Consider the following 16,247-nt stretch of genomic DNA (forward strand, 5'->3'; position numbering starts at 1 on the left):
AGGGCTTTCGGTTATGACAGGTAGAGGAAAAAGGACGCTGCGCTAGGAGGAGACTCTATGATAGGGGAACTGAACTTCCGGTCAGCTCCAGAACTGAACAGGGGGCTTCCGGTTAGGACCTTTGTGGCTCCCGGTGGTTTCTTTTCTGTGGGAAACGGGTCCAAATGGCTCTTTGAGTGTTTAGGTTTGCCGACCCCAGCCCCAGATGAATTAGTGATTCAGAAAAATTTAGATTGTGCAGAAATGGACACGTTAGCATTAAGATTAAAGGACAAAGAAGAGTATGAATACGATGAAATTTGGGGTAATTGGTATAAATGGTTGCATAACAGGAATAAAGTTAATTCAGCATAGAAACAATATAGAGAACTGTATAGAACTGTAGATGAATGCCTATAAATATAGTCGTGATATAAGATTGATATATACAGGTATGATGACATAACAATGTTAATGTGATGATTGTAAGATGTTATAGAGAGAAGAAATAATAAAAAATCTGTTTCAAAAAAAAAAGGATGGGGAACATACTTTGAATTCTCGGACTGTAGGGGTCCTCTATTCGGAAAGCCGGATCCAAGACACGGTAAATGACCTGAAAGTGACACGGGAATACGTCAATACGAGAAAGATTCCAATTTTTGCAAATACAAGCTAGTCCCTGACTTACAACCATTCGTTTAATGACCGTTCAAAGTTACAACGGGACTGAAAAACACACAGCAAGTGTGCAAATCTGCTACTCTCACAGCCTGGTTCCAAACAGGACACAGCCCAGGGGTTGGGGATGCCTGTTGTAAAACGGGGCAAAACTCACTTAACAAATGTCTCACTTAACAACAGAAGTTTTGGTCTCCATTATGGTCACAAATCGAGGACTACCTGTACGGTTCTTCAATCCATATATATATATATAAAAGCCAAATATCACTCACTCATCACGAAATCTCCAGAACCGTAAATCCTAAAAACTTGAAATTTGGCACATATGTTCCTCTTGGCTTCTAGGTGCTTGCTAAGAAAGCATTTTTCAAAATGACCATCATATCATTAGTATTTCTTGTACAGTAATTAACACGCTAGGATGCTAAGGAGTTCTACTCTCCCTCCCCACCTGAAAAGAAGTCTGTTCCAACTGCCATTTGCATTCCATTACCTCAGTTCAAACTGGCAGACGTTCCACTCCTTCACTCAGGAGTGGTCTGGGGCTCCTTACAGTACTAAACGTCGGTACCTCATCAAAATGTCTACGCCTTCCACCTATGGAACTGCTTCCGGATTCAAGGCAGCGGGAGAGATATTCCCTTATGTGTTTCAATCACCGACCGCCACTGAGACAACGGATTGGGAACCAAATTTCTTGCCCAATCACATAGTTTCATCACAAAGCACAGGTATCCAGCTACTTATTACATATAGAGGACCAACCTCTCCCTCAGTGGAAGGTTCAATGTCAGAATAGCGGGAATCACAAATAATGTCGTCCACTTTCTTCATCGGTCCGTTGGAGACACCGGGGAATGAATTCTCACAGTCATAGGCAAAGTAGCGGTAGACTTGCCAAGTTTTGCCAAAGTCTGAGGATCTTTCAATCAACATGGCAGAAGGGCGGAAGGTCTAAAAACAAAAGCAACAAAAAGGATTTTAGAACAATTGGAGCTACAAAATTGTTTCCTTTCTGTCGATATTGGAAATTTAAATATCCTCCACCCCCCCTTTTCTGGTTTTTTTTTAAATACACATCCTCACACAGATTTTTATTTTATTTCATTCTTTATTTTGATCCCAAGGAGAGGGAATGGTTCAAAGTTGCCCACCCGGCTTTCATAGCTAAGGTAGGGACTAGAACTCACAGACACCTAGTGATTGGCCCAAAGTCACCCAGCTGGCTTTCATGACTAGGGTGGGACTAGAACTCACAGACACCTAGTGATTGAACCAGAGTCATCCAACTAGCTTTCATGCCTAAGGTGGGACTTGAACCCACAGACACCTAGTGATTGGCCCAAAGTTGCCCACCCGGCTTTCATACCTAAGGTGGGACTAGAACTCACATACTCCTAGTGATTGAACCAAAGTCACCCATTTGGCTTTCATGCCTAGGGTGGGACTAGAACTCACAGAGACCTAGTGATTGGACCAGTCATCCAACTACTTTCATGCCTAAGGTGGACTAGAACTCACAGACACCTAGTGATTGGCCCAAAGTCACCCAGCTGGCTTTCATGCCTAAGGTGGGACTAGAACACATCCTATTGTCAACAGTAGAAAAACTTATATTTCTTAATGTTCCTATAAGCTGTGCAATTCAACCATCGCAATTCATATTATGTCTTTTCTGAGCGAAAATCTCAAGAGGATGAAATATTTGCAAATCTTTTTTTTTTTTTAAGGAGTATTTTACCGTACATCTGTCCTGCCAGGACATCTGTTGCAAAGCAAAAACAGCAACATTTTGTATACAGATGTTTTCCTCTCCGCCTCCCCCCCCCAAAAAAATTATTTTCCACTGCCAAAAGGAAGGAATTTAAGACTCCATTTATCTTTGTTGTCTTCGATCATTTAATTGTGGAAGTTTGGCAAACATTTGACACCGGGGTTAGGAAATTAATTCAGAGCAAAAATGTGATGCAAGGAAAAAAATCAGTGATCAGAACTTCCTCCCCCAAAAAACCCCCAGCTGCAGGAATACAGATATGAAGAAGAGACACAAAATCCTTCTCTACTTTATGAATGTTTGGGGATGCGTTCAAAGCACTTCTTATCTAAAAAGACAGAACACGGCCAATTAAATTGCACCATAAAACTCTGGAATGTGTTGTCTGCCTTCCCTCTTGCATTCCAGGATCAATCGTTGTTGTTTTTTTAATACCACTTATCTTACGAGGAGAAAATACTTAGGTAAGCCTCTAACTGGCATTGAGGGCCAGGATCTTGGCCTCTGTGCAATTGGTGGGGAGGAAATGTTATGGGTTTTTTTTTTTTACCTTGAAGGTCATAATGAGATGAGTGAAATGGAATTCTGCCTCTAGGTCCAATTGGATGGTCACATTTTCGACTCCTACAGGATGAAAAAGTGGGGAGGGGGAGAAGAAGTTTCATTGTAAACAAGAATATTACAAGTTGAATTCCGTCTCTTGAATTCCCCGGAGGAAGACAGGCAGGTCTTCAAACCAAATCCACTCTTTTTTCTTTTCTTTTCTTTTCATTCTTTCCTTCCTTCCTTCATTTCATTTCTCCACCTTCCCTACCTTCCCCTCCCTCATTCCTTCCATCCTGCCCTTCCCTTCCTTCCTTTCTTTCTTTCCTTCCTCCCTCCCCCTCCCTCCCCCTTTCCTTTCTCCTTCCTTCCTTCATTTCATTTCTCTTCCTTCCCTCCCTTCTTCCTTCCCTTCTCTTTCTTTTCTTCTTTTCTTCCTTCCTTCCTCCCCCTTCCCCCTCCCTCTGTCCCTTTCCTTTCTCCTTCCTTCCTTCCTTCATTTCATTTCTCCTCCTTCCCTCCTTTCCCCTCCCTTCTCCTCCCTCCTTCCTTTCTCTCTTTTTTCTTTCCGTCATCCCCCTTCCCCCTCCCTCCCTGTCCTTTTCCTTTCTCCTTCCTTCCTTCCTTCCTTCCTTCATTTCATTTCTCTTCCTTCCATCCCTTCCCCTCCCTTCCCCTCCCTCCTTCCTCCCTTTTTTCCTTCCTTCCCTTTCCCCCTCCCTCTCTGCCCCTTTCCTTTCCTTTCTCCTTCCTTCCTTCATTTCATTTCTCCTCCTTCCCTCCCTTCCTCTCCCTTCTCCTTCCTCCCTTTCCTTCTTTTTTCCCTTCCTTCCCTTTCTTTCTTTTTTCTTTCTTTCTTTCCTTCTTTCTCTTCTTAATCCTCCCTCCCTCCCTCCATCTTTCCCCCCTCGTGAACAAAAATCAAAGGGACAAAAATCATTATTAGGGAAAAAACCCCACATAATTTGCTATAAAAACGCCCAATGCAGATTATTTGCCGGCTGAAGGAAAATATTCGTAATTTAGTGGCGAGGTCTGACTCGTGGGTCGCTCCCAGGACACTTTAAAAAGTGAAGATTCTTGCCATTCTTATGCAATTTCATAACACATTTCTATACCAGGTGTAACTCCATGCGTACAGCCTTCCCAAGTCTACTTCAGGACCTTCCCATCACATCCTGGGGTGGCCTACCGTTTTCTGACTGCCACCACAACTTCAGCCGATTCGGAGCGAAAGTAGTGACCACGTTTTCGATACGATGGCTGTCAGGATTCAGAGTCTCGTGGAAGGGATCTCGCGAATCACACGTGAAACATTTCTTGTCCTCCTGAAATTAGCAAGGCAAAATCAATTTTGCAACAGTGATTATTTCTCAAGGCTGGTACTCAAACTTCGTTAAATTCCCACTTCATTGGAACTGTTCGAGTCCAGGCTAATGTCCAACATACTGGGGCAACCATTCTAACTTGCTTGTTCTGACCTAGGCTTCCCAAGAGCATGAAGCAAACTCCTGGTCCCGACAAAAACCCCTTTTATTAATTGACTGTGAATTCTGCTCATTCACATCCACCAAAGTCTTTCAAGGGAGGATTTATGGTCACAGACCTTATGTGGCTTGGAGAGCTGCCAGGCTGATATCTGCAAAACTTGGCAAGGAGTCTAGGAGAGTCACGAACCAATTAAGTGAACGAATTGTCTCCTGCAAACTCCACTCCCCTTTCGCTCCTCTTTTATTTCCTCTGGGAGGGGCCATTCATCGTCCACCTGTGGCCTTACTCCCAAGTCGACCCCTGTTCTTTAGCTGTACCCTTCGCCTGGCAATTCTGCGCATGCGCAGACTGGGAACAGGCTCCAGCTGTTCTTCTGCCTCACTGATGTCTGACTCTGAAGGCAGCTGATAACTGTCAGATGGCCCTGGCCCCCTCTCTCCCTCTGACACAGAGCACTCATCAGAGCCTTCCCCAGACTCCAGGACTGGCCCATGTTCCTCCCCAAACTTCTCACTGTCCAGAACTAGCGCTGTCCAAAGACATCGCCATGGTCATGTGGCCAGCATGGCTAAATGCCGAAGGCGCATAGAACGCTGTTACTCTCCCACCAAAGGTGATTCCTATTTTTCTACTTGCATTTTTTACATGCTTTCGAACTGCTAGGTTGGCAGAAGCTGGGACAAGTAACGGGAACTCACTCCGTTACACGGTGCTAGGGATTCGAACCGCCGAACTGCCGACCTTTCTGATCGACAAGCTCAGCATCTGCAAAAACAGCTCGCTCCCAACGGGAAGCCAACATTATTATCTTTACTGGCACCAAGACTTCGACACTTTTCTCTCTGACTGCGTTCCAACAAGCGGAGACTTCCATTTTTGGAAATTGGACCTCTTTAATGTCACGTTGTCTTAGCTGGCTGGCACTTTTCTAACCGCCTGACCATCTAAACTCTACAGAGCCATGCTGACTTTCTCCCGAAACATTTATTAATCTCTCTTTCACTTTTTTAAGATAAACACTTCTGCCTTTGAAGAGAAACAAGGGGTGACAGGAGACCTTCTCCCTTGAAAAATCGGAGAACAGCTACAGGTCAGGATGTTATATAACATCCCATTTGTGCAATTTGTGCCAGAACTATTAAAAGGATAAACACAGGGTTAAGATGGAGGAGACAGGTACATAATTCAGACCAATTTGCACAAAACAAGGAGAGAAGCAACCTAGAACTAAGGAGAAATTTCCTGTCAGTGAGGACAATTAACCAGTGGAACAGCTTGCCACCAGAAGTTGTGAATGCTCCAACACTGGAGGTTTTTAAGAAGAGAACGGACAGCCACTTGTCTGAAATGGCATAGGGCTGTGATGGTGAACCTATGGCACGAGTGCCCAAAATGGCACACGAAGCCATGTTTCCCGGCCAGCTGATTGTCAGATGTGCATGCACGCCAGAACTTGGGCTTTTCCAGAGCATGGTCTCTTTGTGTGCGCAGCAGTGCCGAAAACCAGCCTGTGCATGCGTGATTGAACATTTTAAAATGTTCTGCGCATGTGCAGAGCAATTTACTCTCACCTGCGCACGCATGCGCAGCGAAATGCCCGTAGAGCAAACCGTAGAGCAAAGCCATCCCTGCTGTCCTTGTGTTTTTATATTATTCCTGTTTTCGTTTCTGCCCTTTCCCAGGGAGGATCTGGGTTTAGACAGAACTCACAGGAGACAGAGATCAAGAGTTCTTGCTTGTATCACACAGCCAGGATTTTAAAAATCCATGGGGGATTTTATGTTCATCGCATTCAGGAAGTTTTTTAAAAAAACAAACCACAACAAATAAGGATAGGAAACAGTGGGACGCAGGCAACTGCACAAAGTTATCTGGGTCTGAAAGATGAAGCCTGTTTCCTCTCAACTTTTAGACACCAGCAGATGTTTCTGGTTATTTGGAGGGGGATGTGGGGCTGCTTAGTCAGCTTAATGGAAGAAAGAAAAGGAGGAAAAAGCAGAATACAAACAGGCTCCGGCTCACAACCGCAACCCAGCCAAACCTTTCTGTCGCTAACTGAGTTTAGAAGCGCTTCGCCCACAATTGTAGTAGGTTTGAAGGAGCTACCTGATTGGACGCGTTTTGCTTTAAGAATCTTAAAGGGAAGATTTGAGGTGGGAAAAGATGCAACTTTTTGACCTTGGGTTTTACCGATGAGACGGATTGGTTGGTTACGGAAATGGCTACTTTCCATTATTATGAAAAAGTAAAAAGTTGAGCGTAGATCTTATTCAGCTGCACCCAAAAAAATTGGGAGTCAATGCCTTCTTTTTTTTTCTTTTTCCCTTTCTTTCACCCATTATTCACCTCCCTATTTTCCCTAATATTTACTTTTGTATTCTCTTGGTATGTCATATTATAATCTAATAAAACTATAATACCCCCCCCCCAAAAAAAAGGATCTTAAAAGGAAGATTTGGAGAGCAGCGAGATGTCTCTGTCAAATAATTTGCATCATTTTATCCTGGGTTGTTGTTTGTTTATTACTATTATTACTACTATTATTATTATTTCCCATTTACCGTATTTTTCAGAGTATAAGACACACCGAGGTATAAGACGCACCAAGATTTTGACGAGGCAAATTAAAAAAAAAAGTTTTTGCACTCTGCAGATCTAAAAACGGCCCATTTTTCACGATAACGGGCCCATTTTTTGTCAAAAAAAAGGGCATGAATAGCTTTTAGAAGGCTTATAGAGTGTTCCTGGGGGCTGGAGGGGGGCAAAAACGAGCAAAAAATGGACCATTTTTCGCTCATTTTTGCCCTACCCAACCCTCAGGGGCACTCTAGAAGCCTCCTAAATGTGTATTATTTACTAGAAATATATAAGTTGATTGAATGTAACAATTATGATTAACTTTGTTAGTTGCATTTGTATTAGAATATAGGACACCCAGATGTCACACTGTTCACGCATTGATTTGATACATTTATAAAAAATTAAAAAACTTGGGGAGTGGGAGAACTACCTGCGTTTCCCAGTAAGCACTCCTCTACAGCTGCCTCTTTTAGTTTTGGCTTACCTGGAGGTGGCTGACAATGCAGAATGGGTCAGGTTTGTGAAGACCGCAGGTGGAGGTGACTGTGAGTTTGTTGGCTCGGCCAATCAGCAAGTCCCCTGTTGCTGGATAGCAACTGCCTTCCGCACACCCATAGCTGTATTCTGGCCCTTGACCAGCTACGAAGGCCCAGAGACCTGAAATAAAGCGTGTCAAAAGAAGAATGCATTGATTTCATTAGGGGGAATTAAATACCGCTCCACACTAAAAAGCAGAGACGTCACCCTGCCAACAAAAGTGCGTATAGTCAAGGCTATGGTTTTCTTGGTTGCAATGGATGGCTGTGAAGGTTGGACCATAAGGAAGGCTGAGTGCCAATGAATGGAGGCCTTTGAACTCTGGTGCTGGAGAAGAAGACTCCTGCATTGAGTCCCTTGGACTGCAAGGCCATCCAACCGGTCAGTCCTAGAGGAGATCCACCCTGACTGCTCTTTAGAAGGCCAGATCCTGAAGAGGAAACTCAAAGACTTTGGCCACCTAATGAGAAGGAAGGACTCCCTGGAGAAGAGCCTCATGCTGGGAACGATGGAGGGCAAAAGAAGAAGGGGACGGCAGAGAAGGAGGTGGCTGGATGGAGTCACCGAAGCAGTCGGAATGAGCTTAAATGGACTCCAGAGGATGGTAGAGGACAGGAAGGTCTGGAGGAACGTTGTCCATGGGTTGGACATGACTTCGCAACTAACAACAACAACAAATACCGCTCAATACCCAAACTAATGTTTTGGAAAACTAAGTAAAGACAGCAGAGTAACATTCTTTTGTTCAGGAAGACATTTTCCATATTGTTTAGATCAGGTTGGAAACATTAAGCCTGGTGGACTTCAACTCCCAGAATTCCCCAACCAGGGCTGGGGAATTATGGGTGTTGAAGTCCATCATGCTTAAAGCTGCCATGGTTGATTTAGATGGTATCCTAGGACAAAATCAAATTCTTCTAAATTCTATAGTCTACGGAGCGAACCGTTTAGTCTAGTGATTAAGGCGCCAGGCTTATTGGAGACTGTGAGTTCTAATTCTGTCATATCCATGAAAGCCAGCTGGGTGATTTTGGACCAGTTACAAGGAGACTGTGAGTTCTAGTCTCATTTTAGGCATGAGAGCCAGCTAGATGGCTTTGGGCCATTCGCCAGGAGTGGGTGAGTTCTAATCTGCCTTAGGCGTTCGTTTTACATTTGGATGCTAAATTTTGAAATAAGAAAACCAGAATTCCTGATAGAATACCCAAAGTATTTGGAGCATTATTCTAATATGTCTGGACTTCTATAAGCAAGAATGATATGCTTTAAAATTAAATAAACAAGCTTGTTTTAATAATTTATCCACAAATAATAATCCCCTCCCAAAAAAACCATTGTAGATCTATTGATGCCTATTTATTGGTTCAATCACAGATTGAATTGAAGTTTGAGTATGTTTTTTTTTTACTGTAAGCAGAGCAAATCTATGGGGCTATATAATTTTATGGTTAATGTTTTTTGTTACATTGTAATTAGTGGCATATTTTTTCTATACTTTTAAATTAAGCTGAGTGACTTTGGCCAATCACTGAAAATAAGACAGGGTCTTATTTTGGATTGGATTTATTGGATTTTCTTTTGACCCCTGAAATAAGCGCTTGGCCTTCTTTTCGGGGAGGTCTTATTATTTTTGAGGTGCAGGAGGCGGCGAGCATGGTCACCTCTTGGCTGCTGCTGGGTTGCAATATTTTTGGGGAGGGCTCATTTCAGCGCATGCCCTCAAAAGTCCCGATTGGGCTTATTATCCGGGGAGGTCTTATTTTCAGGGAAACAGGGTAGGTGGGTGACTATGAATTCTAGTCCCACCTTTTTAGTCCCATGAAAGCTGGCTGGGTGACTTTGGGCCAATTACTATGAGATGGTGAGTCTATAGAGTCCTACTTAGCCATGGAAGTTAGCTGGATGAATATATCAGTCAGTCTCCGTCTCTCTCTCTCACCCAAGCCATCTCACAGGGTTGTTATGAAGGTATATTGGATAAGTTCGTCACCTTGAGTTATTCGTAAAAATAATAAAGGCAGGATACAAATAATAAAATAAAAGATAAAGTATAAAAATAAAATAAAAGAGAAAAGAGAAAAGAAAGAGAAGGGAAGGGTAAGGAATGCAAAAGGAAAGGAAAGGAAAATAAAGGAAAAGGAAGGAAAGGAAAAGACAAGAAATGAAAGGAATAGAAAAAGAAAAGAAAGGAAAAGGAAAGCAAAAGAAAGGAAAGGAAAAAAGAAAAGAAAGGAAAGAAAGGAAAGGAAAAAAGAAAAGAAAGGAAAGAAAGAAAAGGAAGGGAAAAGGAAAGAAAAGAAAAGAAGGAAAGGAAAGGAAAAGAAAGGGAAGGGAAGGAAACAGAAGGAAGAAGGAAAGGAAGAAAAAGAAGGAAAGGAAAAGAAATGGAAGGAAAGAGAAGGAAGAAGGAAAGGAAAGGAAAAGAATGGAAAAGAAAAGAAAGGAAGAAGAAAGGAAGGAAAGGAAAATAAAGGAAAGGAAGAAAAGAAGAAAGAAAGAAAGGAAAGGAAAAGGAAAGGAAAAGGAAAGGAAGAAGAAAGAAAGGAAAATAAAGGAAAGGAAAGTAAAAGAGGAAAGGAAAGAAAGGAAAGAAAGGAAGGAAAGGAAAGGAAAAGAAGAAAAAAGAAAGAAAGGAAAGGAAAAGAAAAGAAAAGAAAGGAAAGGTAGAAGAAAGGAAAAGAAAAGAAAAGAAAAGGAGAGAAAGACGCCTTCCTAAGAGGGAGTCACCCCAATGCACTCAGGGTTCACCGTCCCCACGATGATCTCCAGCTGGATCCCAAAGCGCCCCCACCCCACTCGCGAGAGGAAGGCGACCCACCCAGCCCAGCGCAGCCGGGCGATCGAGGCTCCAGACCAGCCTCGGGTTCCCAACCCACGAGAAAGGCGGACAAGGCAGCGCGTGGAAACCGCGCGCCCTCATCCAGCGCAAGGATCCGTCCGTCCCAGGCGCCCGCGATTCCCTGCCTCTGGGTTCCGCGCAGCCCCAGCGCGCATTGCCTGCCCCGCGTGGGAAGAAGCCGCGCAAGGGGGGGGGGGGGAAGAAGCACCCGAAGCGCTTTGACTCGGATTCGAACCAGTGGCTTCTCAACCCGCCTCTGTGCGAAGCGCAGAAAGGAAGGCTCGGAGCGCCGATTCAGGCGACAGTCCTAATATGAAGGTCCAACGTATTTCATGGTCTGACATGTCAACGGCAACAGAGTTGGAAGGGACCTTGGAGGTCATCTAGTCCAACCCCCTGCTGACGCAGGAGACCTAGAGTGGGGATTCGAACCGCAGACCTTTCTGATCAACAAGCTGAGCGTCTTAGCCACTGAGTCACCTAGCCAGACATGTGCTTCCCACCCCCCACACACACACCCAAGAAGCCACTGGCTTGCTTTTTCTTTTGAAGACGTTTCACTTCTCCTCCAAAAAAGCTTCTTCAGCTCCGACTGGTCATCTTCAGAGCTGAAGAAGCTTCTTGGAGGAGAAGCAAAACGTCTTCAAAAGAAAAAGCAACCCAGTGGCTTCTTGAGGGGGTGGGGGTGTGGGGGGTGGGAAGCACATGTCTGGCTAGGTGACTCAGTGGCTAAGACGCTCAGCTTGTTGATCAGAAAGGTCCGCGGTTCGAATCCCCACTCTAGGTGTCCTGCGTCAGCAGGGGGTTGGACTAGATGACCTCCAAGGTCCCTTCCAACTCTGTTACCGTTGGAAAGCAAAACGTCTTCAAAAGAAAAACCCAGAAAGTCCAGTGGCCTCTTGATTTTATTTTATTTTTTAAAAAGCACCTTTGGGAAAACCATGACCTGAATGGCCGAGAATCTCCATAGACAATAAGAGTCTCCTGCTTGAGCAAGGGGTTGGACTAGAAGACCTCTAAGGTCCCCTTCCAGCTCTATTCCGATCGCTTGAACGCTTGTCTTGAACCGCCCAGATCTATAAATCTCCGATAAACCCAACCAGATTGAGTTATTTTGTAGGGTTTGGATCTACTTTGAAGACAGCCCCCCCCCTCAAAATTCAAAAGTCACCCCTTTCTGATGCAAACCGCCCGTAGCATCCCTTCTCAAATCCCGTTTCTTTCCTTTCTTAACTCTTTCTTTGCTATTTCTTCACCGCAAAGATGCACAGCAGCAACTCAGCGTGTAAGAAAATAAAGAGTAGCCCATGGGGAGAGAGCGCGCAGGAGTTACAACCTCAGCTGTCAATCATTTGCAAACCGATCCTACAGTTAACTCCGAAGCAAGATCGCTGTATTCCAAAACGGATTCGCGCACAGAGGATCATTCCTCGCGCTTGTCGGCCCTCAGAGCTGGAGACTTTAATAGCTGGAGAGCTTCTCTATAAAAGTTTTAATGGATCTTTTAAAATCGCTTTTTTAAAAACAACAACCCGAGATTCACTGATCCGAGCTTGCTTCCAAAAAAGGTAAAAAGAGATCAGACGTGGGCTGCAAAACTCCAAGCCACCATTGGGGGGGGAGGGGGGAGGCGCCATAGAACCACTTGCTGCCATCTAGCGGCCGTTGAGATGTTCGCAGGCTCTTAAGACTCCGACTAGCTTTATTGTCACGTTGAATGTACATTAATCGCCGTCGGTATAAATGAAATTGCCTTGCATGCGGCTCTCCACCTCTACTATACGCTACATACACAGATGGATGGATGGATGGATGGATGGATGGATGGATGGATGGATGGATGGATGGATGGATGGATGGATAGACGGACGGGCAGACCGACAGACAGACAGATATAGATAGATAGATACTGTAGATGATATATACTGTAAATGATGGGTGGATAGTTAGATAGATAAATAGATAGACAGATAATAGATAGATAGATAGATGATAGATAGATAGATAGATAGATAGATAGATAGATAGATAGATGATAGATAGATAGATAGATAGATAGACTGTACATGCTAGATACTGTAAATGATGGATGGATAGATAGATAGATAGATATAAAGACAGACAGATAGATATAGATAGATACTGTAAATGATGGATGGATGGATGGATGGATGGATGATAGGTAGATGATAGATAGATATAAAGACAGACAGATAGATATAGATAGATACTGTAAATGATGGATGGATGGAGATGATAGATAGATGGTAGATAGATAGATGATAGATAGATAGATAGATAGATATACAGACAGACAGACACAGACACAATAAATAAATGAATAAATGTATAAATAAATAATAAATGCCTATGCCCACATGTATTACATGACCCGGCGAAACAACACAGCCCAGTTTAGACGCGTGCCTTGTGTCTGAGAGTCCCCCCTCCCGCGTCCCCAACAGATCAGATCCCAAGACTTCTGACCGTGGGGATCGGGTGCCCGGATCCCTTGGGATCTTTCTTTCCCTCCCTCCCTGCCTCCGACTACGACTTCCTTTCCCCGGGGCCAGCCTCGCTCTGATTCCAAGGGCGACGGATGCCTTGCGAAACCTGGCCGAGTTTCCCAACTGCCCTTTTCGGAAGCCCCTGGGATTAATTAGGCCGGATAGATTTATTTTTTTTGGGGGGGGGAGGGAGGGTCTCCCTCCCAGACATGTTTGGCGGCTCCGGCGTCGGTTCAGAGGCGGAAAGCATCCGATTTCGCAACGCCGCCCAAATCCACAAACTTCGCCCTAAATGAAACGGCTGGAATGAACAAGCCGGGAATGGATCCCCTTCGATCCCAAAGGCATTCACGATTTCAAGAAAGCCCCCGCCGCACACAAGACCCGAAGCTGGGGGAGAGGCGCAGGGAGCGAAGGGGTCTGCGCCCCAAAGAGCGTGCATTTCTCCATACAAGGGCCGAAAAAAACCTCTGCAAAGAAATCCGGGGCAGAGTCGTTGCCTCCAAGCCTCATGGACCCCCCCTCCCCTCCCCCAAACCCCCGCTCTCGCTTTGCAGCGCCTCCTGCCCGCCCACCCTCCTAAAAACCCGTGCTTTCCCCAACTCCCTAAAAGTTTTGAGCGACCGAAAGAGAGAGGGTGGAGGAGAGAGAAAGAGAGAGAGGGAGAGAAAATAGAGAAAGGAAGAGAAGAATGGAGGTGAGAGAGGGAGGGAGAAAGAAAAATAGAGAAAGGAGGAGAGGAAGGGAGGAGAGAGGGGGGAACGGGAGGGAGGGAAAAAGAGAAAGAAAGAGAGGAAGCTAGGAAAGAAAGGGAGGAAGGACAGGGAGAAAAAGAAAGAGAGATGGGGAGTAGAGAGAGGGTGAGGGAGGGAGAAAAGAGAGAAAGAAAGAAAGGGAGGGAGGGAGGAGAGAGATAGGGTGGGGGAGAGAAAATGAAAGAGAGGGAAGGGGAGCGAGAACGAGAGAGAGGAAAAGTAAGAGAAAGCGAGAGAAGGAGAAGAGAGAGAGAGGGTGGGGTGAACATAAAGAGAGGGAAGGGGAGAGGAAAAGAGAGAGGACAAGAAAGAGAAAGAGAGAGAGAGAGAGAGGAAGAGAGAGGGTGGGGGGACAGAAAGAGAGGGAAGTGGGGAGAGAAAGAGAGAAAGGATAAGAGAAAGAAGGAGAAAAGAGAGAGAGGGTGGGGGACAGAAAGAGAGGGAAGGGGAGAGAGACAGAGAGAAAGTAAGAAAGAGAGAGAAGGAGAAGAGAGAGAGAGAGGGTGGGGGGACAGAAAGAGAGGGAAGGGGAGAGGAAAAAGAGGAAAAGTAAGAAAAAGTAAGAGAGGGAGAAAAGAGTGGGGGACAGAAAGAGAGGGAATGGGAGAGGAAAAGAGATAGGAAAAGAAAGAGGAAGAGAGAGTGGGGGGAACATAAAGAGAGGGAAGGGGAGACAGAAATATATATTGTTCCCCCCCCCGAGTATCGCCCACCCACCACCGCCCACCGCCCTAAATAAAGCCACAAGGCAAAGAAAGCCCCTTTCCAAAACGTGCTTCATTACCTAGGAAACAGCCGAGGGACACCTGGAAAACTCCCATCGCGGCGCTTCGGCGGGACAGGCAGGGAGGAGGAGAAGGAAAAAAGGGGGGAAAAGAAAAAGAAAATGAAAGAAAGGCGCTCCCCCCTCTCCGAAGCTCCGCTTTACAACACTGGCTTTTTAAAGGGGTCGTTGCCTGCCTTTTCTCCCTACAACGACCCGGAGCGCCTTTTGAGCCACCCGCGAGCTCCGACCTCGCTCCTCTTCTGGCGGCCGCCGCTGGAGAGAGACAGAGAGAGAGTGAGAGAGAAAGGAGCCTCCCCTCGCGCCCAGCAAGGGGGGGGGGAATGTGGGTGGGTGGGATATGGGGGGGGGAGAGGCTCTACCTACCACGCAAGCGCTAAGGCTGGGCAGGGGGAAGTGGAGCCGCATCCGGAGAGGAGAGAGTGGGAGACTCGCCCCTGGGAGGGGTGGGGGGGGTGGGAGCTAGGTGGGGGGGTCCTTTATTTCGCGGGGGGGGGCTTTTGAGGACACGGATATTTCCCTTCCTCCTCCCCCCCCAGGGCAGCATCCATGGCTCAACGCTCTCAACCCAAGATCCAGGGATGGCTTTGGACAGGGGGTTGGACTAGAAGACCTCTAAGGTTCCCTTCCCCGCCCTAGGATTCTGGGTTCTATTTGGGGATTAAGTCTGGGGCTTAAATCTAGGGGGAGGGGCTTTCAGAGGAGGCTTCCAAGGCTTAAAGCAGTGAGTGTAAGATGATACAGGGGGGAGGGGTGGGTGGGGGAGGGGTAAAACCAACTTTTGGGAATGCTGGGATGTGATTGTAGCCTCTGGAGTGGGAAAGAATTCTTCCCGGGGTGGTATCTTATGGTTACACGCTTGCGTAAAGTGCACACAAGTGTTCTGTCCCTTGGGCGTACAGGTGAGGCCAAAGGAAAAACAGCCATTCTTTGGGGGTAAATCAATCCTCATCCTCCTTCTCCTCCCTCCTCCTCCTTTCCACAGACTATTCCCTTCTAGCATTGATGATGTTACCTAGTTGGGTAATGAAATGTCTGCAAGAAAACAGCCAAGCTCAGAGAGCACCAAGGACCCACAGTCATCGTTGTCCTCCTCTTCCTCCTCCTCTTCCTCCTCCTCCTCCTCCTCCTCCCTGCTAACCCCTGCCCTTCCCAAAACTGATGATGTTACCTAGATTGGTAATAAAACGTCTGAAAGGGAACAACCCAGCTCAGAGAGCACCAAGGACACCTCGTTTCATCCCTGAGGTATAGATATTCTTCTTTATTTCAACTTTCCCCCGCGAATACCCCTGGATGGACACAAGCCCATCCTTATCTTTAGCATCTTCTCTGCAAGGCGATACGGTAAGCCGGCATTTAAATAAGAGCTTAAAGCAGCCATGGTTGAAAAAAAAAAGCATTGTAAGACGACTCCTTCAAACATACTCAGCTAGTTAGGTTACACTGATTCCAGGAGTTGTTGGTTGTGAATAGTCTGGGGGTTGGGGGGATGGGTGATCGGCCATTGTCCCGGCCTTAACATTTGTAAGGCAGTGAGTCATGAAACAAAACTCCAAAGACTTTTAAACCACTCAGGGAATAGCAAAACACAGCAAAATCTCATCAATAGCACTCTTGAGGATGTCACGGGAAATTGACACGACCTCCTCTAAGCCTGAAGTATCTCGAAAGGTTCCGTAAAGGCCCGCTTTTTTAAAAACGGCACAAAAAATGGGTTTTTCTTTGGCTCCAGCCGCCTAACGAAGGCCAGCAGCATCTGAAAACTGTGCAG

At 45.7% G+C, this 16,247-nt stretch overlaps 1 protein-coding gene across 1 annotated transcript in view; it reads right to left on the reverse strand.

The window, feature by feature from the left end:
* The window catches only part of LAMB1 (laminin subunit beta 1), a 73,986-nt gene extending 58,228 nt beyond the window's left edge, over positions 1 to 15,758 (reverse strand). The window contains 7 exon segments of the mRNA XM_081957131.1: positions 532 to 595; positions 1,429 to 1,617; positions 2,988 to 3,061; positions 4,173 to 4,308; positions 7,536 to 7,708; positions 14,474 to 14,728; positions 15,645 to 15,758. Coding sequence (XP_081813257.1) covers positions 532 to 595; positions 1,429 to 1,617; positions 2,988 to 3,061; positions 4,173 to 4,308; positions 7,536 to 7,708; positions 14,474 to 14,510 — 673 coding nt within the window. The 5' untranslated portion in view covers positions 14,511 to 14,728; positions 15,645 to 15,758.
* Between the last annotated feature and the right edge of the window lie 489 nt (positions 15,759 to 16,247).

The sequence above is a fragment of the Natrix helvetica genome (assembly GCF_964273705.1).
Source record: "Natrix helvetica genome assembly, chromosome: 6".
Lineage (NCBI taxonomy): Eukaryota > Metazoa > Chordata > Lepidosauria > Squamata > Natricidae > Natrix > Natrix helvetica.